Here is a 25,259-nt window from a genome sequence, read left to right as displayed (position 1 = left end):
AGGGACGGCTGGGCTTGCTTATTTGCTTTTAATAGCAAATTTTATATATATATATATATATATATATATATATATAAAATTTGCTATTAAAAGCAAATAAGCAAGCCCAGCCCAGATGAGGAAAAAGTAACACAATTTCAATAAAAGGTTACTAAGTAACGCAATATTGTAATACATTATTTTTAAAAAGCAACTTTCCCCAAAACTGGTCATACGGTATATCTATTATCCACTTAAATGGGTATGACCAAAGACTGGAAAAAATGGTAAGACGTTGTTTTACAATGGTGGTCTTATTACTCGTTACATTTAGTTAGCAATAACTATAGATTATGCATAATTACATGGAACTGAACCAAACCCTCATTCAAACCCTAACACGTAGATGATAACTATACTCAGTACTTAAATGTATAATTAAACTGTAACAATGACACCTTAAAAAAAGTGGGTTACAATATATTTTAGGGTGTCCATGTTACAGCGTAATTATACATTTAGGTACGGATTAATAATTAACTACATGTACTTACTAGGGTAAGGTTAGGATTAGATTTAGTGTTCGTTGCATGAAATTATGCATAATTTACTGTTATTACTATAATGTAATGTAATACATTAATATAATATTAAGTATAATAATCTATAGGCAATCATAAGTCATTATATTTATATAAAATAAACACTGTATAAGCCAATCAAATGCGAGTTATTTTAATCAATGATCAGTGATTTTCCAGTTTTTCTCACACAAAATAACAACACGAGGTGATATTGGACTGTATAAGAAATTAAATTGATTTTGTGTATTTAAAAATATATGATAAAACTTATGAAATTTATTTGAATGAAGGCCTATTATTTGTAAGATAATTTGATAATTTTAGTTAAATTGTTGTTAGAGAAAAACAACAGTTTCCCTATCTCAGGGGAAAATTTGGTTCATGGTATCCAGACTGCCTATAGCAGCGTGAATAAAATCGTGCTGCAGAAAGGCAGCATGGGGAGACCCAAGCTAGTATACAATATGCCAACTGCGAATTATAGCAGGGTTTTTTATGGGTGCCATGCCAGCTCATGTTGGAGTGAAGGGAAATAAGGAGGTGGACAAGGTAAAACAGGCTTCCTACCCTTGAAAAGAGTAAATTAAAAGTTTAATTAAAGTAGCTTTCTGAAAGATGTGGCAAGAGAGGTGAGATAAAGGAAACAAACAGCAATATTTGTATAATATAGCCAACATAAAAAAAGTCGTTTAAGAGCCGCTTATGGTTATAGAAGGGACGATATATCTTGATTAAAAAATGTACACTCTCTTTATAAATCAATCCAGATGATAGGGAAACATGAATCCAGTCAGTGTAATTATTATGAACTTCCAGAAAGAGTGGAGCATGTGTTGATTTAAAAAGTAAGCCGTTTGACTGGAAAAAAATGACTCCAGTTAAAAGAGGAGTTAAAATTTGCTGGTATTAATTCTCTGAGATTACAGATTTTGCTAAACAGTTCTTATAAAATTCATAAAACTCTTAGAAATTTCCTGAAAATTACAGTTATATAATGAAATATAGGTTTTACATTTACTCTTGATATCAACACCACACACACCATCCCAGTAGGTGGTGGAATATGCATCATAAACTGGTTTGACAACTGCCATAAGACATCAAAAGAAGTAGAAGAACACACGAGGAGATCAAGAAATCACATGACATGATAAGTCAGTTACAGGTCCCTCAATTAAAATCACTAAGTGCTTCCTGGGTAGCAGTCAAACGGTCCAAGCGAGCCTGTAGGTATCTGCGTCTTGTGCCAACTTCAGAGTCCTCAAACAGGAGCTCACTCACTACATTTGCCCCATCCAGTAAAGTCAACATTTCAGTAGACAGAAGCTGAGCAGTCTGCTTCAACATGAAAAACAAGATCATCATGGGCAGTTGGTCAGCCATTCGCTGCACCACAATCTGAAAGAAAATCAAAGAGTAACATCCACACAAGTACTGCAGTCAGACTTGAAGCAAAACAATATTTGTTATAGAAAGAAGCTCTACCTCATAATATGCCTGGAGCATTTCACTGTACTTGCTTTTTATGTCAAAGACATGTAACTGATCTTCTGAAAATGTCTCTTCGCTAATCTCGTTCAAGAACTTCAAGTAGATGGGATCTTGAGTGTAGACCACGTTTTCCATTTCAAACTGCTCTGAGATCCTCTGCTCTGTTTTGTCTTCTTGACTTGACTGAATATTGTAGATTTTGTTCTATGGTTTCAAATAAAGAAGTACAGAGGAAAGAGTACCTAATTAAAGGGATATTTCGCGATCAGTACAAAGTTAGTTCAATTAAAAGCATTTGAAGCTTAATGTTGATTATCATTGCAAAGATGGATATTTTTATAAAAAAAATCCAAATTTTGCCATCATTTACCCACCCTCATGTCTACCACTTTGACACTTCAAAAAAGTTAAGAAAGAGATCGTAAAAATAATCCATATGTGGTTTAGTGAAAAATTTCTGAAGAGACACGATTACTTCAAATGATGAACAGACACTGAATTTAGGCTTTTTTCACACATAAACATTGATCAGCAAACATAAACAGAAGCTCAACCTTCTTGCGGTTCTTGCTGAAGCTCAAACGTACAAGAATAAACCTCATTGGTTCTTGCACATCAATCATGCTTGAGCTTCCGTTTACTATAACCAATGTGTGAGTTGATGAATTGTGAATAAAATCATTTAAATCTGTTCATCATATAAAATATAATTTAGATTAAACTGCTCAATTCATGAGGAGAGGTTTTAATCTCTTTATGAACTTGTGCTAGTGGTAGTTGTGCAGCCGTCAATGGAGAGATAGAAAGCTCTCAGATTTAATTGAAAATATCTTCATTTGGTGTTCCGCTTGGATGAACAAAAGTCTTAAGTGTGTGCAACGACATGAGGGTGAGTAAATGATGACAGAATTTTCATTTTTGAGTGAACTAACTCTTTAACTCTCCTCTTCTTTTTCAAAGAATTGGGTTAAAAACACAAAAGCGCAAGCCGCAAGGCAAGTGAGGCAAAAGCACACTTTTTTTCTTTTTTTTCCCTGAATGATAATTATTATGTTTGTTTAAACTTTTTTGTTGGGGGAAAGAGAAAAACTATGAATGTAGCACTATTTACCATAGTAATGTTTCGAAGTACATGGTAGTTCTGAAAACATCGATAGGACACATCTTTGAATTGCTTGAGGATGATGGCTTCAGGAGAAATACATAAATCAAAAAGACAAGTTTAGATGTGCTATTAAACATTAATTTAATTGTGATCTAATCATTTAGTTTTGTAATGGAGATTAGGTGTGTGACAGTACAGTACCTTTGATTGCAATGAGCAATTCAATGGCTGGCTTCTTAAGTTTGGCCACATGCTCCCGCAGAACCAACTCAAACCCACTGTAGTTGCTGAAACCGAGCAGTTCCCTCCCTCTGTAATTCTGGCTAAACTCTTTCAAACTGCAAACTTGTTTTAAGAACAAAATGGATTTCCCAACAACAAGCAAAATTTCCAACAACAGTAAATTCAAAAAATGTTTAACGTTGTAAATATACTGACAGGTTGGCTTTGTGCTGTTAAGATGATCATTCCACTTCTTGAATTCAGCCCGAAGCTGGACAAACATATTTTCTGGATTAATCAGCTCCCCTGATGACAAGGAGTTGATTTGTTCATTGAATCTTGTTAGGATCTGTGATAAAGATAAAGTATTTGTTACATGTACATGTTCATGTACAGTCTCATTTTACAGCAAAAGTGTCTCTGGGCAGGTAGAAAAAGACATTAGGGTGAGAAAATAATTTATAATACAACAAGGAGTTTAATAGACGCAGCTTTTTTTTTAAATCATAACCATAGCAACACCTATTGTCAGACAGTGGTGTGTACGTGTGCCTGGACAGTGATGAGATTTGGGACTATATATCTGACGTCAAGATATTTTTCGAGCCGGTACATAAGGTAGAAGGAGAAAATCACAACAAACGCAATAGGGTTCTAGCAGCTTGAGCTCCAAATGATAATTCTCAGAAGCAAGAAGATGCGATGACTTGAGATCCTACCTCAATGAGGAACTGTTTGGCTCCCTTAGTGTCCTGTGGTGGTCCAGCTTCACACTCCTTGAGCTCATTCTTCACTTCCCACAACTGTGTTATTATCTGCTCAATGAGCTGTGGCAGTGATTTCTGGCGAAGACGGATTTAAAAAAAAACAAAAACATGATTTATTATAGTCTCGTAATCTATCTGCATTTTTGCAATATACCTACAGTAAATTCATGTTCAGTGTAAACAGGCCTTTAGTTTGAGACATTTAAAAACTTACTTTGATATGATCAACAAGATTTTGTGTCAGTTTGACCGCAAGACATTCAATAGTTGCTTTATCCTCATCCAAGAGGCAACTGTTGAAAATGACAAAGCACTTTTTGTAAGGTGGTTTAGTTTAGTCCAAATGCTAACCAGCTATTAAGAGTTGTAACGTCCATGGAACATTTTTTATCCAAAAAAGAAGGTTCTTTATGGAAAAGGATGCACTGAAGAGAACCAAAAACTGTTCCTCTGTGGCATTACTGTGAAAACAAAATCTGACCTAAACTGTATGAATCAAGTCTTTCAGAATATTTTTTGGGAACACAAAGTTAAATTAGAAAATTAGACTGTAACCTGAAATGGTCATGCTTTTGGAAGAAATCTCTCTCCATTTCTGTCGCCTCCTCCAGAGGAATGTTCTCATCGATCTGCTGTTGTCCTCTACACTTCACCATGATGTAACCTTTGTGGAGAGGAATCACTTTGTTGTGGACAATGTCCAGAATGTTCTTCTCAGTTCCCTTGTCTATGAGATCTGGCTTGGTCAAAACAGCTGTAAAATGAGAATGAAAACTCATTTGGCACCATTGCACATCACAAACAACACAAATAGACAATTGAACATTAAAAAGAACAACAATCAATACATACAAAAATACCAAACCAGCCTTTCTAATCAGTTTATTAATCCCATTTTTATCATCTACAGTAAAACTATACATCCCCAACAGAGTGCTGTGTAAAACAAAACACTGACCATGATTCAATAACAAACATAAAGAAGCTTAGCTTCCAACTGACACCAATGGAATAAAACTGTGCCTTGTGGTGGACTTTTTTTAGTCATAATAATATCAGATATTTTATCACCCTGACTAACAAATTGGGGTCGACATAGAGGATAATCCAATACCTACATAATAGTTGTACTGTAGTAGGTTAAAACACAAAATTATCCTAACAGAACTTTCTCCAAATGATTATGAATATTATGCAACATAAAAAGTATAACATTATCTACTCCCACAGCTTTTCGATAGGCAAGTTATAATAAACACCGACAACTATTCACCCAGATGACCAAGGATAATCCTTTCAAAATGAGCATTTTTGACACAGGTGCTCATAAATCAAAGTTATTTGGTGAGAGTGCATTACCGATAGTTCTTCTGCCCTCAGGATCTACTTCTTGTGCCATTTTTAATGCCTCTGTTGTTGCAATGTCAGTGTTACAAGGGACCACCACCAGGTTTATAGTCTCTTGCTTCTCAATAAACTTTGTTATGAGTCTTTTAATCTATAAGACATGAGACATGGTTTTAAAACTGGTACGGTACAGAATGTGACTTGTAAATCCGGTTATGCTGCTCACCTGGTATCCAATATCCTCTGGCTGTCCTTTTACTGGGACTCTGGCAATTCCAGGTAGATCGATCAGTGTGAGGTCACACACATCTGGTGACATGACCTCTAAAGTGATGAGCTCATCACATATTCCTACCCCACTTCCTGCCAGCTCATTCTGGGCTGTAACACATTTGTATGTTTTAGTTTATTAATAAATGAAAATATGTAGTTTTAAAATACCCCCATCAATATAAAAGGATTGATACAGTGCTGAGTTTTTTAAAACTTTCATCATATGAAAAGGTGGCAGTTATGCTACCAAAAAAATTATGTGTAGCCTGTGGGTTTGAGACGTTCTGTGTTTATCTCTCTCATCTCCCCCTTTCTCTGTATCATTTCGCTTTCGCTTTCTCCCCGTGTTGCTGCGGTAGCTAATGTGGGTGGGAGTGGTTGGAAATTGAGAGCAGGCAGGTATATAGGCACCTGGGGTCCTCATGCCGGTAGCAAAACAATAGCCGCATTTCCACTGCCGGGCCTGTTAGGGTCGGAGTCGCAGCAGTATTCCGGGGTGCGGTGTTAGGTATGTCCAAACTATCTGTGTTGTATGACTATAATGGCTATTTGGGTTCAGTGCACTAAGGCGATCTCTTTTTCTTACTACTGGGTTAAGGGATTGCGAGTGACGACCAACAGCGCTATGGTTTGTGTTTATGCTCCCGAAACATGCTGGAATGTTTGGATTGATGAACACAGAGGAGGTACATTTAAATCTAGCTGGGTTAACGCATACCTGCTTGTCTAGTGTTTTGGATTGTAATGGGTTGTTCTGTTCGCCAGCGTTTTTGTGACCCTGGTGAGATTGTGCAGCTGCAAAACACTGTCTGCCCATACGATTGCTAGCCGGCCGGCAGGTATGTAAGGATTATGATTATTATGTGTGTGCGGTAAAAAGGAAAATGTGTGTTTAGTAGCTTTATGTAAATAGCCTGACTGATAATGACTTCATGGTTGGGCGTGTGTTTACTAGCTATGTGTAGTAGACTACTGCTTATGAATTGTATGCACACAGAGCACTTAACTGTTTTTTTATTTTATTTTAGAAGCTACAGCCAGTCCATTGTCGGCTGCTGTTCTCTTTGAATGTGTATGAATGTGCAGGTGCTGCTTGTTAGACATTTTGTTTGATACTGTTTTTTTTGTTTCTTTTCTTTTTTTCTTTTCCACTAGCCGGTGGGTTGTAAGAGAATTGTGTTGGTGAAACAAAGTGTGACCACCGGCTAGTGTTATTTTTCTTTTTTTTTCTTAGTTGTTGTTGGTGTCTTCCCCTTCCCCAGTAATAGTCTTGGGGTGGATCGGGCCCATAGGAAAGACTAGCGACCAGGTGCTAGCTTAGTTTCCTTCGTGTGGCACCCATTATTGGAACCATTGTGTGTAGTGTAATGCTGTGAGTGTGCACCTCTTAGAAGTGGCTCAAAGAGCATGATTGCTGTGAGTGTGTAAGCGGAGTTTAGGTTTGGCTCTACCGTAAGGGTGTGCTCTAGTTCACGGGTGGTATTGAAACCTAGGCCTGGGTAAACTTGTCCTCCGGTGGCCCGCCCTCCTATTGGTTATCCCTATGTCATGTGATGTATGTTCATGTTATTTATTCACAACCCTAAATGACTCAATTTTAACTTAAATAAAGATTGTATTTTTTTTGTTAATCCAAGCCTGTGCATGTTTTTTTTGTCCCCTTGCTCTGACTAGTCTTGTCTAAGGGGTGGCGTAGTGGTCACTAGTGTAATTATTACTGCCATTGCGTATGGGGGGGCTACATATGTTTTACTTTATTTAATTGCAATAATCAAATCATTGTTTTATAGCACAAATGACAACATTAGTCTGCCATCCAAGATACAAATGCAAAATATTAGAAGTAAACTGTTTTCCACAGAAACGTATTTTCCAGAATATAAGTGTAGATGTGCAGAATATGAGTGTTGTTATCATTTTCTGTGACTAACAGTGTACAGGTGAAACTCAAAAAATGAGAATGTCGTGCAATATGGCTTACAGCTTATAAAAACCCCAAATTCAAAATCTCCGAAAATTTGAATATTACATAAAATCAATTAAAAAAAGGATTTTAAATATAGCATATAGCTATATATTATATATATAGCATATAGCCATGCATTTTCCCCATAAACTTTTGGGAAATCGCAAAAAATAATATCTGTGTTTAACAAAGAGTTGTGACCCTTACACGTTTCTATCTATCAAGATAATCTTTACAAGTTAATCCAAAATTAATACATTTGATTTTGAAGCCTATATAAAGTTTTTTTAAAAACACAAGCAGACACAATAAAGTTAAAAAAAATAGAAGCAGGTTGTTCTATGTCATAGATAAAAACGTGAAAATATTTAGAGGCTTTGTTCACCACAGACCTTATTTCAAGCGATTTAGCAAAAACCCGTTCAAAAATCCCATAGACTTAGTTTAGTGCGAGGGAACTGGTAGTGCTAAAATGCTAATTCACTTCCGCGTTTTGGTCATAACTTCTGCACTCTACAGTCCTGCCCACAGCCAGTGCCGCAAGGAAAAATTCAATACAATTTCTCCATTCACATTTGTGTAAGGACTCTGTCACAGTGAAATAACTTTATTTTGCAGCGAAAGAAGAAATAGAATTTCTCATTTTAATGCATTTTATAATTAGTATTTTTATAATGCATTCATATTATATTTTTAATGCTTATGAGTTCAGCCGTAGCTGGTTATCCTCAGACATGCTCTTATACTCTTTAGATATGGATTTTTACAAAATGTCAATGGGAGAAATGAATGGGAAATTTACTTCCGGCACCAACGCTCTCTCGGGCTGTGGGCGGGACTGTGATGCTCTATAGAGGTGTCGTTTAAAGCCCTTTGAAGCTGCACTGAAACTCTCATTTGGACCTTGAACCAATGGGTTCCCAATGAAGTCCATTATATGGAGAAAATCCTGGAATCTTTTCATCAAAAACCTTAATTTCTTTTCGACTGAAGAAAGAATGACGTGGACATGGATGACATGGGGGAGTGTAAATTATCAGCAAAAGTTTTTTTTTAAAAGTGAACTACTTCTTTGTTTGTGTTAATGTGACATTAAAGATAGATTTTATTTGGTAGTAGCTTCGTCTGTATTACACTTTTTACATAGTGTTAATTTTCCCTCAGTCTCAACCACATGCTCTGTTAATGCATAGCCTATTAGGCAATATGCTTTGAACACTTGACAAAAAACAAACAAACAACAAAAAAAAACAGATTGCTAGTAATTTTACTAACCTGTTTCAACATGTCTTTCAACCAATGAAGAATGCACAAATTCAATTCTCTTCTTTCGGTAGGACAGAACAGCTTTCCAGTTGACTTTACCTGTAACCTTCTTCAGCCTCAGCTCTAGTGGACATCTGGTGACAATTCCTATTGCAAACACAGTTCAGTTAAAAATATTAGAAAACTGATAATGTTACAAGAACAATAATAACAATTTGATGGGCAGAAATGTCATTAAATTTATTGCATACTATTTTCTAAATTTCTTTAGAAGCTATTTTATTGATGAAGTTGAAGGATTCAACTTCCATAAACCTTTTTATGGAGTAAACTCTTAGCTAGTAACATTTCTTGAATAGATTTTCCAGCACTCATGCTCACCACTTCCTCTTGGAAATGCAACTCCAGACAGCGCTTCCAACACAGAGCTTTTCCCAGAACTTTGGTCTCCGATCACTGCAATAGTCGGTAATGCCACGTCCTTGTGAATGCCAACAGACCGCAGAGTGTCAATCAGATCGATGTACGGACGAATGCTCCTCTCTAAATGACTGTGAACTGCTCCCTTCATTTGCTCACTATAAATACAAAAATGTATTTGTTTAAAAAAAAAACTCGCTGATTGTATACTTTATTATTTTATTCAGTTTATGTCCTTTGTAGCTGTCACAGTCTGTCGTCTTCACCTGTTTGTCCCGTCATCTGCACTACACTTCCCCGGATCCTTTTGTTCCTCTCCCGGACTCACTCCCCAATCAGCCACCTGTTCCTCGTCCTGTCATTATCATTTTCACCTGTGTTCACCCCACTTAGCCTGATTCCTCTGTGCATTTAGTTCTGTTCAGTTTCATTCAGTCTTGTCGGTCGATGTCTGTGTTTATTGTGAACCTGTGTGGTTGCCTTATTCCTGTCTTCCTGCCTGTTTATAGTAAATACCTGTTCTCTACCGATACTCCGGTCTCCTCGTCCTTCAGCCAGAGCCACACCGTGACAGTATAGCATGCTTTCCCTTTTATTTTTTTATAAAAATTTTTTTTATTAATCCTTTATATTCATTATTTATTATTTTTTTATTTGTATGATAAAATGTTTTTTTTAACTTTCAATATCATACAAATGTAAAGAACTTTAAATATGAATTTATAAACGTATAAATGTAAAACATAAATGGTAATATTTCACAACAAGGTTTCATTAGTTAGCATGACCTAAGACCTTCTACAGCATTAATTCATGTTAATTTCAACATTTATTAATGTTATTAAAATCGAAACGGTGAACTGATATGAACAAACAATGAACAGTTGATTTTTTTTTTATTTACTAATGTTAATTAGTATTAATAAATACTGTAACAAATGCATTCCTCATTGCTGGTTAATGTTAATACATTATGTACTAACAAATGAGACCTTATTGTAAAGTGTTACCATATAAATTTTCCCAATTTTTGTACATAAGAAATAAATTAGGCCAATAAAAGCATAAAATATGTATTTCTAAATACATTTACAGTTAACTAAAAAATAGATTAGTAACAAGCAAATTACATTTTTGACCAACCTTTCAGTTTGAGAGCTATCACTGTCTTCATCATCATCAGTTCTTTGATCTGGAGAAGAGAATAAAGAAAATACGCGTGAACTGTTCATTTTATAGAAAAACAAAAGAGGAAAAAACAAAGTTAGTTCTGAGAATAGTTAATGTCCTTGTTATTGGATAACTCTAAAAAAAAAATATTTAATTTAGGTTTCACCCAAACACAATATTCATGTCGATTTGAGAAATCAAAGAGAGTTGAAATGTGTGTGTCAGACTGAATTTATAGTGTGTAAGAATGAAATTGAAAGTAGAAACAGAATAATGTAAGACATTTTCATATATTTTGCTTAAAAGAAAATGCCTTTGTGTGTATGGTTTACATGACGTGCCTAGGGCAGGATCCGGGGCCAGTTGCGTGCGACTAGTTAAAACTGTGTCTTGGATGTGTTATGTAGTGTGCTTGGTTCTAATGATACATTTAGATACATTTGTTGCTGAATTTCGAATTATCCACTTCAACCTAAGCTAAAATGACTTTAGATAAACATCACATTTTTGTTTTTTTAATTAGTTTTTGAACTTTTTCTCCTGCATCCTATTCTTCAATCCAAAATGACAGCACAGCTGATAGGTTTGTGAATTTGCATTTCCTTCAGCCTGAGGCTTATTCATTTTACTATAAAAACACATTCATTTGATTTAAATATAGATTAGAAACCAATGTCTTTAACTTGGCACACACATAGAAAACTATGATCTAAACTGACTTCTGGCCCCCAACTGAGCCTGGTTTCTCCCAAGGTTTTTCTTTCTCCCTTCTGTCACCTGATGGAGTTTTCGTTCCTTGCCATTGTCGCATTTTCCCCTTTTTTTGGCTTGCTTAGTTGGGGACTTTTAATTTTATTTTTAACAATTTTATTAACAATATTACTTTCCTGTTTTCTCTATAAGCTGCTTTGAGCTTTATACATTTTGAGTTGAGTTTTGGACATTTACAGTTTTTTGCAATCGCTATGACAGTTTTTTTCAATACTTTTAACAATTTTCCTAAACTCCTTAACGCAACAAAACACCTAAAACACAAATGGCATACGGTTAAGTTCATGCTCAAAATCACACACTGTAAACTAAACTCCAACACTAATTTTCAAAAAACAATAATACACTGACACAATACTCTATGTACCAAAACACTAACACATGTTCTCTTCCAACTGGGACATTTAGTCAATCATAGCACAATGTCATAAAAACACTAACATGAGATGGAATTACAGAAACTGCATTATTTTATATACAGTAGGCTATGTCAGGTCTGCAAAAGACAGTATATTGTATTATACAAAAGACAGTATATTGTATTGTTTATAGATTGTTTTGCACTGAAGATTCTTCTGAAGCCTCTCTACAGTTTTGTTTGGGTTTAGCTATGCCGTATAAATTCAATACAAAAAATGAATGACCCTTCTCTGAGTAGCATTGTACGGTTTATGAAAAAAAGAAGACAGAATGCCAGAATGGCGCAGTAAAGGCTTTATTTGCAACAGGGTATTTCTGCAAAATACCAAAAGTATGCAATAGCTGCCATTTACAGTATTACTGTATGTGAAGATGCAAAATATACAAACAGAAAAGGCCATCTTCTAATCATCCCGGTATTCTCCATTTTGCCACATGGTCTCATCCACATCACACACTTCTCTGGCAAGGCTTCTTGGGAAGAATTATTTGGCATTCCTTATTTACCCCTGGCAGTATTCAGCTGGGATGTCTTGGCATGCAGAATCCATTGCATCCAGGAGGCATTCTGTAGCATTACAATATTGCATTATCCCTTAAAAAGTAACTAATTTAAAGGAGCTGGGCTTAAGTACTTTTTTCAAAAAGTAATGCGTTATGTTACTTTTGTGTTACTTTTTTTCCACCTGGGATGGGCTTATTTTTTTACAACAAAAAGTTATATTTTTGAGCAAATGTAAAGACCCTTTCACACCAAAAGTGAAATACGTACTATGCCTCAGGCTGAAGGAAATGCAAAATCATGCGTGTACAGTAGAGCGACGCTCAAACAAAGCTTTCAGCTGTGCTGAAAGAATGGGACACTTAGGCTACTTTACCAATAAAAACAAAAAAATCTATAGTCATTTTTGCTTATGGTTTAACTGAATCATCAAAGGTAATAAACAACATTGGTCAATAAAGTGAGTGCCGCACATGAAAATGTATGTTTTATTTCACATATTTAGTTATTGGAGTTATTACATCAAATATAATTATATTATACAGTTGATTATGTCAAATATATTTATAATATAGCTTTAGAAATGGAATGAATCATTTGCATCTAAATGTGCATTAAACCCCACAAACACTGGACTCTTTGTAAGAATATTATAATGTTGATCATCATCTTTCCTTCGCTGCTGACCATAAAATAGCCTGTTTCATGTTTAGTGGCTGGTCCATTATGTCAGGACAGCTGTTAGAGAAAACATCTGTCTCAGAGGTATATACTGATGCGTTCATATGCCAGACGCAGCCGCTCCATGCGTTGGTGTAAGTCTGCTCTCTTCTGACCAGCCTCTGTGTCCTCCAAGAGCAGCTTCACAACATCCGCTCCATCCCGCAGGTCCATCGCTTGAGCCCGCAGTATCACGGCAGCTTCCTTCAGTATGAACAGCAGGATCACCATAGGAATGTAGTCGGCCAGACGCTGATACACAATCTGTTTGATTGAGAGACCATGCGGGGGTTTTTCAGTGCAATCAAAACCAAATATTAAAGAACACGAGCAGCTAATACTGAAGTCAGAAACTGATTTACACCTCGTAGTAGATGATCAGTTTCTCAGGTGTCAGGCTCCTGGTGTCGAACACAGCACAGTTGTTGGGCGAGGTCGCGTTCTCTCCCGTATCCAAACTAATGGACTCATACTGCTGCCTCTTTTCCACAAACTTGAAGTCTACGATTTTCTGGGTAAAAATGGGATCCTGCGTGTACACAAGCTTCTCCATGTTAATGTACTCATGGATCCTCTTATCCACCTTGCTTTCTTGTTTTGAGTGAATTTCGTCAATTTGGTTCTACGGGAACATGAGAGATGTTATGTTTAAGGCTTTTATTGTCTTTTAAGATGATTTAATGTGATCAAACAAGTGTCATTTTAACACACCAGTATTATGTGTCTCAGATGAGGGAAGTTTGGGAAACACAGCTCACACATGACCCTAAACTCCTTTTGCACAATACCTAAGGTTATTGTAAATTAGAACTGTTATTGTAAATCATTTTAAATGTAATCCATATAAAACGTAAAAAAAAAAGCCGGTTAAAGTTCAGGTAGCTACCTCGGATGAGCTTTGAAGTATCCAATGCTGGTTGTTTAAGATCTCCAACATGTTTCTTTACCATTGATTCGTATACACTGTAATCACTGAAGGTCACCAGTTCTCTCCCACGATGGCCCTCGTCATAATTTTCTATCATCTCTTTTACAGACTCTTTGACTAAAATAAAATAAACAGTTACCACAAATTATAAGATTAAAGGTCAATGGTGAAAGTTTTGTATGTTGGCTGAGCAGCAGCACTTTGGTATTTTCACTGCATCACTCGCTATATGTCCAACAAGGAGGATAGAATGTAATATGGGCATAATGGGTCCATAATACAAATCATGCTAAATCATACCAAGAGGAAAAAAAATGAAGAAAAAATGGTTCTCATTAATGTTGTCACCATCTGACGTACACAATGATTTGGAGTTACTCAGATGACATTCCCATTGCTTAAACACCGGTCGAAGGAGCGAGTAGAGGTTCCCATTGTGTGATTCTCCTGTTCTACACAACTCACTTATCTGGTCACTGAACTCCAGGATTTTCTACACATAAAGAGAAACAGAAGTTAATTTCAGCCAGGATTGCTAAGATATTACAAGGAATAGCTAATGTTTGCACTTACTGTACCTTGCTGAGATAAGGCCCCATGCGCTCAATCTCTAAAGGAGGACCATCATCATAACTCTTGAGCTCGACTCTCACAGCAGACAAGTTGACGTGAATTTGATCACTTAGAGATGGAAGTGAAGCCTGTAAATTAAGGAATAACTCATAATTTAAGTGTTTAGAGCAAGTGTCGGAATATTTTACAATGTTTAGACTTGCCCTGATGTGTTCGACCAGCTCTTTACTGAGTCTGGTGGCCAGGCAGGATATTGTGGCTCTCTGCTCTTGAAGAAGATAACTGGTGGCAACAGAATAAAACAACTTTTAAGTGGCTTTGAACATTACATAAAATATTACAGATAAATGTAGAATATCTACCAGGTTGAATGCAACGTAATACCTGAAGTCCGGGTGATTGGCGAAGAACTCGTTTTCCTGTCTCGTGGCTTCAGCCAGAGGAACGTTTTCATTGATGTCACTCTGGCCTCTACATCGGACAATGGTGAAGCCCTTTTTGAGAGGAACTACTTTACCCTGCAGTACTTGTAAGATGTCAGCCTCTGCTCCTTTATCCACCAGGTCTGGCTTTGTCAATATTGCTGAAGCAATAAAAAGTGTTTGAACAGATATTATGCATTATATCAAGCAAAACTAATTTTCTAATCTAAATAGTCAAATAGATGTGTAATAATACCTAAAGTCCTCGAGCCATCAGGATCAACACCCTGAGCCATTCTAAGTGCTTCTGTGGTTGCGATGTCAACATTGCAGGGAACAACGACTAAATTAATGGTTTCTCTTTTCCCAATGAATTTCAATATCAGGCGTCGAATCTGCAATTATTCAATAAAGAAAATTAAGACGTGAAACAATTCAAACTGAATGCATGTAACATCCATCATGTTGCAGGTTTTATTCAGCAAGTAGTGTCCAGGTTTCACATTTATTCTTTTATATTAAATTGGTAACACTTTACACTAATAAGCATTAATTCATGCTTAACTAATGTACAGATAATACTGAATTAATGTGTAACTAATGATCATTTAAGCTATTCATTAATCATTACCACATTAGGAAATAATCAAGAGTATGTAAGGTTAATGTATTAGTTCATACATGAATTGTTATTGATTAAATATGTAATTGTGGATTAATTCCATAATAACTCATTTTTTTAACTAATAATGTCAATTAATATGTTAATTACCAAAATGAGCCAAAGCCTTGTATTTCAACTTCCAGATAATATGACAGGTAAACTAATATGCATTAATACATGATTAATTACTTCATTGTTACTGCAAATTCATGTGCGAATTACTACAATTACTAAATGACTAGTTAATAATGATGTGCCCCAACAAGTAAAGTCATAGCATAATGATACCTTTGCAAATCATTAGCTAATGATTAATTAAAGCAGACAACTGGAAGTTGAAGTGCAAAGCTTTGACTAATTGTGGTAATTAACACATTAATTTACACTATTAGTTAATAAAATATGTTATTAAGGAATTAATACACAATGACACTGAATTAATAGCAATTCATGTATTACTTAATCTATTAATCATATAGACTCTTTATTAGTTGCTGATGCAGTAATCATTAATTAATGGTTTAGTTCTTCATGAGTTATACATTAACTCATGATTATCTGTGCATTAGTTAAGCATGAATTAATGCATATTAGTGCACCCATATTGTAAAGTGTTATGAATGTTTTTCTCATTTTTGGATGCTCCTTATAACAGTACGCCTACTTGCATGTACTTACAATATACCAAGAGAATACTGGGTATTATAAGGTAACTACCGGGGTTAGTATCTAGTTTTTACCCAGTTAATTACTGTAACACTTACATAGTATGTACACAGGGAATAGGACTGTAAGTACTTATTCTAGTAATAACGGGGTAATAACTAGGTACTAAGCCTAACCCAGGTTATTACCTTGTAAATACGCTGTAAGTAAACTAAAATGAAGTGCAAAAATTTTCATATCACCTGGTCTCCAATGTCTTCCGGTTGCCCTTTTACAGGTACTCTTGTTATACCAGGTAGATCGATCAGTGTGAGGTCGCAAACATCAGGTGATGAGATCTCTAAACTGATCAGATCATCACAGATTCCTACCCCATCTCCAGCAAGCTGATTTTGTGCTGTTAAAGACAAACAAATACTCAACATTCATTTATTCAATCTTAAGCTATATATTATGATTTATAAATGATAATAGCTTGATATGTTGCCTCACCCTTTCTGACATAACTTTCAACTTGTGTGGGATCATTAAAGGTCTCTCGCACATCATTGTAAGAGATTATGCCGGTCCATTCGCACCCAATTTTCCGTTTCCTGAGTTTAAGCTCCAGTGGACAGCGAGTTACAATACCTGAATGGACCATCAGAATCAGCCTCCTAACGTATAAATAAGATAGATACAGTGTATTTCAGGTGTACAACATACCACTCCCACGAGGCAGAGCGACTCCTGACAGCGCCTCTAGAACAGAGCTTTTCCCTGAGCTCTGGTCTCCCACCACTGCAATGGACGGCAGTGCAAGTTCCTTTTCAATGCCAATCTGCCTCATGAAGTCAATCATCTCAATGTAGGGCCGAACCTGCGCTTCCCACTGCTGCAGAAATATTCCACTGTTCTCGGGACTTAAAAACACATTTGACAGTTACACTGAATTGGTTTCCAAAAAAAAAAAACATGATTGATTTATTGAAAGTTTGAAGCCTGCATTGTAAGTTTAAGTGCAGAATAAAAATGTGCCTTACCCATTTTCATCTGAAGAATCAAAATCCAATATTTCTGGTGAGCTGTCCATGACTGAAATCACTGATTGATCCTAAAAAAATGTTTAAGTGCTTTCCTTTAGCTGCAAATGTGTTTTAATTAGAACTAGTTTGGCGAAACAAATCAGTTTCGCATGCATACTATGAACCTTTTATAGGTTTAATATAAGGGGGAGGAGGGCTCCACGGATAACAATAGTAAACCATAAGCAGAATTTAGATTTACAGTTTTACAGAAAGGATATGGTCAGCACTTGGACTGACCTTGAGTTAGGGAAACTACAGAATGCAAATATACTGTGGTTTGGGCCATTGTTTTATGGGAACTAGTTGCTTTGTATAGTATTAGCGTGTTTCATGTGCTTATTTTTCAACTATCAAACTTGGAAAATAATTGTTTTCTTAAATTCCATTTTTTATAGTTTAACAGACTCAGATTCCACAATGAGAAAATTATTGAAAGATCATTTGTCGCTGTGCTGTATATTTAAGCTATAATATTATTGATGTGACCTGAATGAGGAAACAGTTACCACAAAAGCTGAATTGCTAAATTTTATAAAAAGATGTTTTGTTTTGTCTTTTGCATTTAAACATGCCATGCAGTTTCAGTAAATGATTTGCATACAAAAAAAATTTCAAATGCTATCCCTTGGGCTATGGGTTGCAGCAGTTATTACAAGATGTATTGTATTATAAAAAGTACTGTGGATCTACAACCTCAAACACTATTTAAACATAATTTTATCTTGGGAACGGCATTTTTAGAAAGCTGTGTCAGCAAAAAAAAAAAAAAAAATGCAACAGTTAAATATATTACGTGTATCTAGCAGCAAAATTTTGTGAGGAAGAAAGGTCCATTGTCAATAATGTAGCTATGTATGCAGAATGTCTCACACAAAAATCACTTTCAAACCAAGAAGTAACCAACTTGATCTTGTTACAAAATCTGCAATGGAGAAATATTCCACCCTCATGTGTAATTCCAGTTCGCATGGATCCCTAATAAAATTATTGGATTTTTTCCAGCTAAAATTTGCCAAACATCAGTAAATGTGAGCCCACTTTTAATCTCAATTTAAAGCTGTCATTTTAATGCTCGAATTAGTCCCCTCATCAACTCTCTACGAAGAAAACATTAGGAAAACATATTCTCTAAAATATTTCTCATTTTAAAAGCTGCATCCTCCTGAATTCACATTTGTTGGTCACATACATACATCATTGAAGTTGCCCCATTTCAGAAAACTAACCATTACATTCCAAAGGAAGAACTTATTATGCTCCATGACGAATAACTGTCAGTTGTATAATGGTTACTTTTCTGAAATGAGATATCGTCAATGACACATGCAGCCTTCAAACTGGGACGCAGGTCTCCCAAAAATGAAAATTCTGTCAGTATTTACTCACCCTCATGTTGTTCCAAACCTCTATGTGTTTATTTGTTCGGCTGAACACAAAGGAAGATATTTGGAAGAATGTTTTAATCAAACAGATCTCATTCCCCATTGACTACCATAGTAGGAAAAATACATACTATGGTAGTCAATGGGGAATGAGATCTGTTTGATTAAAACATTCTTCCAAATATCTTCCTTTGTGTTCAGCAGAACAAATGAAGACATAGAGGTTTGGAACAACATGAGGGTGAGTAAATACTGACAGAATTTTTTTTATTTTTGGGTGAACTAACCCTTTAAGTCGAGTCTCAGACCAAAATGGATGTTTTGAGCTTTCTCAAATGAAAGCAATTCAGACAGATCTTGAAACATGTCAGTGCCATTGTTTTGTCTCAAAATGCACAGCAGTAATGTCTTTTTCTAAACCACATTTATAACAGCGACTTAAATGTTCTAATTGAACTAAGGCGTAATCCTGGCATAATCTAAGCCCTGTCTGTGAAACCAGGCCTAGATTTTGTGGCACTAAATAAATATAAATGATTTAGCACAAAGACTGAAACAATAGCTTTAATCAATGCATCCAAGAACCAGAAAATAGGAGGAATAAACTTAACATGAATTATCCATTGTGTTTTGTACTGAACTGCAATGAACTAGAACTTGTGAACACAGCTGGGAACATATTTCCTCTAAATGTAAATCTTAAGTAAAAGGGGCAACTTAACCTGAAACACTTTAACTTAAATAATTTATTATTTTAAATACCTACAGAATGAGTAACATTTTAAGTGCTCCAGAGTGATTTCAAAATCTCTCGATTAGTTTCTCGAACAAAAATATTAATCTTTTCCTGTCCTCGGCATATGGGGAGTGTGGTTCAGTGTGTCCCGTGGCATTTGTGGCAAGAGCCATGGCGGTTAAAGTCTCTCTGTCTCTTTCAAGGGCCGCCCTGTCCCGTTCCAGTCTCGCTCTGTCCTGTTCCAGAGACGCTCGTTCCCTGTCGATTGCAGCTCGGTCCTTTTCCAATTGCGCTCTGTCTCTCTCCAGTGCGGTTTTCTCTCTGTCCGCGACAGCTCTCTCGCGCTCCACCAGCACTCGCTCTCGGTCCAGGTCTGCGTGCTCCTTCTCAAGAAGCTGTCGCTCTCTTCTGAGTTTGGCTTTTTCGTAGTGTAGCTCGTCTTGAGTCTCTGGGGGGCTTTTTTCCATCGGCCTCTCTTTCACGCTTTCTGCTGTGTCCAGTGAGGGTCCATCATCGGCTACCGTCGCTTGAGTATTGACCTCGATGACTGAATGAGTCAGTAATTCTAAAATATCGCTCCCCATTTCTACCTGATACATCTTCTTGCAGGGCTGGGCTGCACATTCGGTCTCATCCGCCAGATTGGTCAGTAAGGACGGTTTAGGAGGGTCGACGTCGCTGGGATCGCCATCTACTGCCTTTTCCATGAGTCTGAACCACCGCCAGGATTCAGGTTTAACCGTTTCGACGTCCTTCGCAAGAGCTTTTAAAACCTAGGCAAAAAGCGAAGAGAGAAAACTACATTAGGACAATTGCATGCAACTAGATTTGTATATTTTCTGAAGAAAATAAAGTATGAGTGCTTCATTTTAATAACATAATACAGACCCTATGCATCCATCTTACCTTGTATTTGCATTTTAAGTTCTCCCACTTTCGTTTTGCTCTTTGAGAAGTAATATTTCCATTCAGGTTTGATTTTGTCTCTTGAATGAACATCCTGCAAACAGAAAAAAATCTCTTTGTCAATTTCTTATTTCAGTTGAATATAGATGAAGACTGGGGTTTTTAGAACTATTATGGTGACACTAATGTCTTTGAAAAATTTGAGATATTATTTTTTTTTAAAACATTTTTAGGGCAGTCAAAATGAATGTTTAATAAGAATTAAAATGTATAATATTATATCAGTAATTTTATTTGTAGATTTTCTTATATTGTATAATAATTTCTAAAAATATATTATTGTATAAAATAAATTATATTTATATTATAACCATTATTTGAGCTGTTTATTTCTAATGAGATCTCTTTTGCCATTGTGACCTTAATCTGGCTTTTTTGGTGCTTTATGAAAATATTCTTCGTAAATCTGCTTTGTAACTATATTTATTAAAGACTGCTAAAATAATTAAATGTATTTATTTGATTTAACATTAAAGTGTAATCTAACTAATCTAAAGTGGGTAGCAACAAATACAAAATCAACTTAAAATAACTAAACATTTGCTAAATATTATAAATGATTAAATATTGCATATGCATAGCAACTTAGAAAAAAAATAAACTTAAATAATTGATGAACAATACAGTCAATAATTAATATAATCAATATTTTTATTGTTAGTATTACACAATATAAATGGATTATTATTATATATGAAGTATGTGTCTTTATATGTTAGAAAGGGGGTTACAATAAATAGGGGTCCCTGGGAAGAAAAAATGTGAAAACCCCTTTATTAACAGTTCTTTATTGTCAAAGAAAATGAGGATACAAACAACATGTACATTAGATGCAGATACATACTCCCAGCCATTTCTGCATGTGTTTCTCCAGCCTGAGAATAAATAGCCATGGGCCATGCGCCACCTGATCAGTGTCTCTGTGTCCTTGTGAGACCCTGAAACAGAACCGCAATGCAAACAAACAGGACAATATGAAGTCACTATAGGTTTGTACATGTGATATACAAAACAAACAGCCCAGTCAAACCACATTATAAACACTGATAACTGATGACAGTCTGAAATAATAGTGATGAATCCTCATTTATTAAGGTATTTGCAACTGCGCATGTCATATAAATTAAATTGGTTTTAAATGCACGTTAAATTACATATGAACTCATAAAAGAGAGTTAGAGAAATGCGCGAAAGTTTTGCATGCGTGCAGACACAGTGCAGCTTTACTGAATGACACTCACACTGTTGAGATGACTGCGCCATTTCTTAAAGTGAGAGAGGTGGACAAACACCTCTAATGAGATATAAAGTCATATCATGAATATTATGGATTTCTTTCATCTCTTCTTCATCAACCGTTTGTTGCAGACAGCACTTCTTCACAGCTTTTCCCGTTTCTAACAGACAGACGAATGATGTCAGATTATTGCCCTCTAGCTGTCAGGAGCAAAACATCTGAACGAAATTGCATTTCATATTAAGTTATAATAAATAGTAAATCTACACGTTTATGTGAAATAAGATTCTAAATAATGCAACAACAAAAAGCGCTAAATATTTTTTAAAGCTAATGAATAAAAGCTAAAATAAAATACAACAGGCATATTATATAAATAGGCCTACTATTAAAAACTTAAACTAAAGGAATAAATGTTTCCTGCAAGTAACTGAAATAAGTTTAAAGTGAAGCACTAAAATCACTGGAAATATAAAATAACTACAAAAAAATATATATTATAAAACTGAAAAGCTAATAAAAAATTAAAAACCACATTAAAAAATAAAAATAAAAGTTAGCTGAAAATATTATTCAAAACTACTAAAATAACATTGATCAACAGTCATTGGGTAAATTATTTCTTGTCTGGATTATTTATCTGATTCCAAAAAGTAAATTGCCTACTTGTTGCAGTCTAAATTTTAAAATACTAGTAATTAGACTACAGTTACTTCTCTATTACATGATTACATGTTATTGTTCTCACATTTTATTTATTTATTTATATTGCAACACATTGTTACAATTTGAGTTATCACTCACTGAGTCATATAACCATGTATTACTGTCTTTTGAAGGCATTAAAATGTACAAATTCACGCCATTTCGATTTTTGTTTCAAAATGGTACAAAGTTTGGTACAATATGTTATCCTGTTCAAGTCGATGTGGAGAACGAGTTAGGTCAAAAGTAATCAAAACGCCATATTTGAATGTTTAATGTAATGAATTACATAACTAGGTTTTGTCATGTAATTTGCTATCAGTGACTAATTAAGTAATCTAACCACTGTCAACAGTAAGATTTTTCTGAGAGAATTAATATTTTGTGTTGATATAGTTGCATCCAAAAGTCTAAATGCTTTTATTTTGAATTATTTTTATGTAATTTTATTTAATCTGCATCTTTGTAATATACAGATTTAATATACATTTATTATAATAATATATTTTTTATTTATTATTTAATTTCACATTTTGTTAACATTTGAGTGGAAATTACACTTAAAAACTATGAGACCAGTTGTTAGTCTAGTGTATATTTATTTTTTAGTTCTAGGTTTATTGTTGAAAACCTTACCGCTTATTGAAAAAAAAATTGAACTAAGTTGTCACAAATGGAACCTGTCATTAAACAGCTTTTTAACAAACTTTTAACACTAAAGTAATAAACAATAAAATCTAAAGCTACAAAACTAAAACCCTGTTAAACTATATTCAAGTCTCTCTTGCGCATCTGAATGAAAACACAGCGGACCACCAATCTTGGGTTTTGACCTTTATGGCACAAACGGTATACTTAGACAGACAGACACTTTTATATTACATTATATCAGAAATAAAGCATCACATTCTGTGTTTCTTAGTCAACGCTCACAAATAATTTAACAAATCTCAAAAACATATTAATTTAAGGGCGCTTGTGCACCCTACCTATCTATGTGGTAAAGGAACTCCAGTCAAGTCAATACTGTGTTTGATAAATGTGAAAATTACAAAAAAAAAACATATTATTTTAATAAAAATAAGGTGTTTAAATGTCTCTTCAGACTGCGAAGACAACAACCCAAGAAGCATTCAGATATCCCATATCTCACAGTATTTTCCCTGAGGTTTGCCTCATTCTCAGAGTTGCTTCACATTTTTTCAATTACTCTTTCAAGTAAGAATATTAATTTTTCTCTGTTCTTTTCATGAGGGCAGTCCAGTCCATTGCATCCTGAACTGCTTTTTACGCGATTTGTAAAATCCACCGACTTTCTGTCTCTTTCAAGGGCCACTCTGTCCCTGGCCAATGCATCTCTGTCTTTCTGCAGTCGGGCTCTGTCCTGTTCCAATGACACCTTGTCTCTTTTAACCGCAGCTTTGTCCTTCTCTACCTGGGCTCTGTCCCGATGAAGAGCCGCTCTTTCCCGATCTGCAAGGGCCCTTTCCCTCTCCAGAAGGGCTTTTTCTCTGTCCAGGCCTCCAAGCTCTTTCTCTAAAAGCTGTCTATCTCTTTGAAGTTTGGTTCTCATGATGTCCAATGAATAGCTCTCCGCTGTATGTTTGCCTTTTCCCTCCTTATCCAGATGTGGTTTAGTGGATGCTGGCAGATTCACAGAAGTTCCTTCCTCTTCCAGAAATTCCAATATTTCCCCTTTGACTTTGATCTGACGTAACCTCTTACTCGGATGAGGCGAATTATCATTTTCAGCTTCTGATGTGATCACTTGCTGGCTGATCTTTTCTTCAAACTCTTCACTCAGAGCATCGTCCATGAGATTGAACCATTTCCAGCAGGTGGGGTTCTTCTCCACGCCGGTGGGAGGATATTTTGCATCCTTGAATTGGTAAATTCATTAAACTGTTGAATATGTTTGCATTTAAAAAACACAATTTGCAGTGAGACCAACCTTATATCTTGCCTTCAGGTTTTCCCACTTTTTGGCAATCTGCTCAGTGGTCATCTTTTCATCAAGCCCCATTTCTCTGAGTATTGCACTAAGGGGGGGGACAATTAACAATATAATAATTTTTAATCAGAATACAGGCTGTGAGAGATCAGTGCAAATTCTAATGATACAAATCGCACCTCCAGGCTGTTTTTGACGAATTTTTCCTCCCGTCAAAAAGCGCTGAGTTGCTCGACCGCAGCTGTATCAGTTTTGTGATATCCTCAGTAGACACTAGTGCACATAAAAGAGCCAGTTAGTTAGCTTAATGCTCACATTACTTATTAGTTTCGCGCGAAATCGAACGACTTACTTTTATAGATGTGTTTAGAGCTGGTCGACGCTGAATCCATATTTTATATCACTTCGTAAAACAGATTTCTAGGGCCCTTAATAGTGCACGTTGGCAGTGTGCTTCTGTTAACATTCCCTCCCAGGGAAAATGGCGCCGTACAAGCACATCCTGGATAGGCTGCCTACTAAGTTCCCTTATATTGAAGGAGAGAATATGCTTCTTAGGAATGCTTATAAAACTACTTATCGAAATGAAAAATCTAGTTTGACCTTAAACAGAATTACTACGTGTGCGTAAAACATTAAACTCAAACGCACCAACGAGATCTTTCTATGGCTACTGACTATTACTAGGCTAGAAAAGACCAAACCAAAGACCAAAGAAAGGAATTAACATTAAACGGGGCGTGGCTTATGTATATATAATAATTTTAGCTACTCTCTGTGTATTTTCGATTAAAAGACAGACTATTTAAGTATTTAGTGTCCTTATTTAGGTTTTGTCATACGGTATTCACAAACAACTGTGATTGGTCTATGCCGAACAGCGGTGAGAAAAATTACAGGCACCACTGGACAATCATGTGATAGCTGTTACTTTTCTCAGCGATGATTAGAATTGACCA

The 25,259-nt window shown here is 35.6% G+C and overlaps 4 protein-coding genes and 1 long non-coding RNA gene across 7 annotated transcripts; 1 reads left to right on the top strand and 4 right to left on the bottom strand.

The window, feature by feature from the left end:
* Positions 1–920: 920 nt before the first annotated feature.
* Positions 921–10,752, bottom strand: LOC120459718 (interferon-induced GTP-binding protein Mx2). Of its 2 annotated transcripts, none has more exons than XM_039647129.2 (13): positions 10,564–10,752; positions 9,382–9,578; positions 9,010–9,147; positions 5,722–5,876; positions 5,508–5,646; positions 4,704–4,902; positions 4,363–4,441; positions 4,101–4,223; positions 3,598–3,730; positions 3,361–3,504; positions 3,166–3,242; positions 2,049–2,258; positions 921–1,961 (listed from the first exon to the last, which is right to left on the bottom strand). In XM_039647129.2, exons 1-13 carry the CDS (start codon positions 10,650–10,652, stop codon positions 1,734–1,736), a joined length of 1,911 nt encoding a protein of 636 aa, XP_039503063.2. In that variant the 5' UTR covers positions 10,653–10,752; the 3' UTR covers positions 921–1,733. The 2 variants fall into 2 exon arrangements, with proteins under 2 accessions (XP_039503063.2, XP_039503064.2); XM_039647130.2 differs by lacking the exon at positions 10,564–10,752 and adding an exon at positions 9,687–9,925.
* Positions 6,027–8,118, top strand: LOC148965077 (uncharacterized). 2 transcript variants are annotated; one of them, XR_016150600.1, is made up of 4 exons: positions 6,027–6,276; positions 6,367–6,454; positions 6,534–6,607; positions 6,797–8,118. It is a non-coding gene; the product is annotated as an uncharacterized LOC148965077 (long non-coding RNA). The 2 variants fall into 2 exon arrangements; XR_016150599.1 differs by lacking the exon at positions 6,027–6,276 and having other exon boundaries at positions 6,287–6,454.
* Positions 10,753–12,060: 1,308 nt separating the features above from the next.
* On the bottom strand, positions 12,061–17,437 carry mxh (myxovirus (influenza virus) resistance H). Its single transcript, XM_039647128.2, has 13 exons — positions 17,279–17,437; positions 16,962–17,158; positions 16,749–16,886; positions 16,499–16,653; positions 15,183–15,321; positions 14,889–15,087; positions 14,708–14,786; positions 14,510–14,632; positions 14,292–14,424; positions 13,890–14,048; positions 13,715–13,791; positions 13,368–13,625; positions 12,061–13,267 (listed from the first exon to the last, which is right to left on the bottom strand). Exons 1-13 carry the CDS (start codon positions 17,326–17,328, stop codon positions 13,043–13,045), a joined length of 1,932 nt encoding a protein of 643 aa, XP_039503062.2. The 5' UTR covers positions 17,329–17,437; the 3' UTR covers positions 12,061–13,042.
* A 1,816-nt stretch (positions 17,438–19,253) lies between these two features.
* Positions 19,254–21,821, bottom strand: LOC120459714 (uncharacterized). The gene is made up of 4 exons (XM_039647125.2): positions 21,649–21,821; positions 21,252–21,345; positions 20,348–20,441; positions 19,254–20,214 (listed from the first exon to the last, which is right to left on the bottom strand). Exons 1-4 carry the CDS (start codon positions 21,668–21,670, stop codon positions 19,507–19,509), a joined length of 918 nt encoding a protein of 305 aa, XP_039503059.2. The 5' UTR covers positions 21,671–21,821; the 3' UTR covers positions 19,254–19,506.
* A 1,349-nt stretch (positions 21,822–23,170) lies between these two features.
* On the bottom strand, positions 23,171–24,810 carry LOC120459715 (uncharacterized). Its single transcript, XM_039647126.2, has 4 exons — positions 24,653–24,810; positions 24,480–24,573; positions 24,301–24,388; positions 23,171–24,228 (listed from the first exon to the last, which is right to left on the bottom strand). Exons 1-4 carry the CDS (start codon positions 24,690–24,692, stop codon positions 23,542–23,544), a joined length of 909 nt encoding a protein of 302 aa, XP_039503060.1. The 5' UTR covers positions 24,693–24,810; the 3' UTR covers positions 23,171–23,541.
* Positions 24,811–25,259: the final 449 nt, after the last annotated feature.

Source organism: Pimephales promelas, chromosome 25 (assembly GCF_988280905.1).
Source record: "Pimephales promelas chromosome 25, fPimPro1.hap1.1, whole genome shotgun sequence".
Taxonomy (NCBI): domain Eukaryota; kingdom Metazoa; phylum Chordata; class Actinopteri; order Cypriniformes; family Leuciscidae; genus Pimephales; species Pimephales promelas.
Note: the sequence above shows the minus strand (reverse complement) of the source record. Positions and strands in the feature narration are given on the sequence as shown.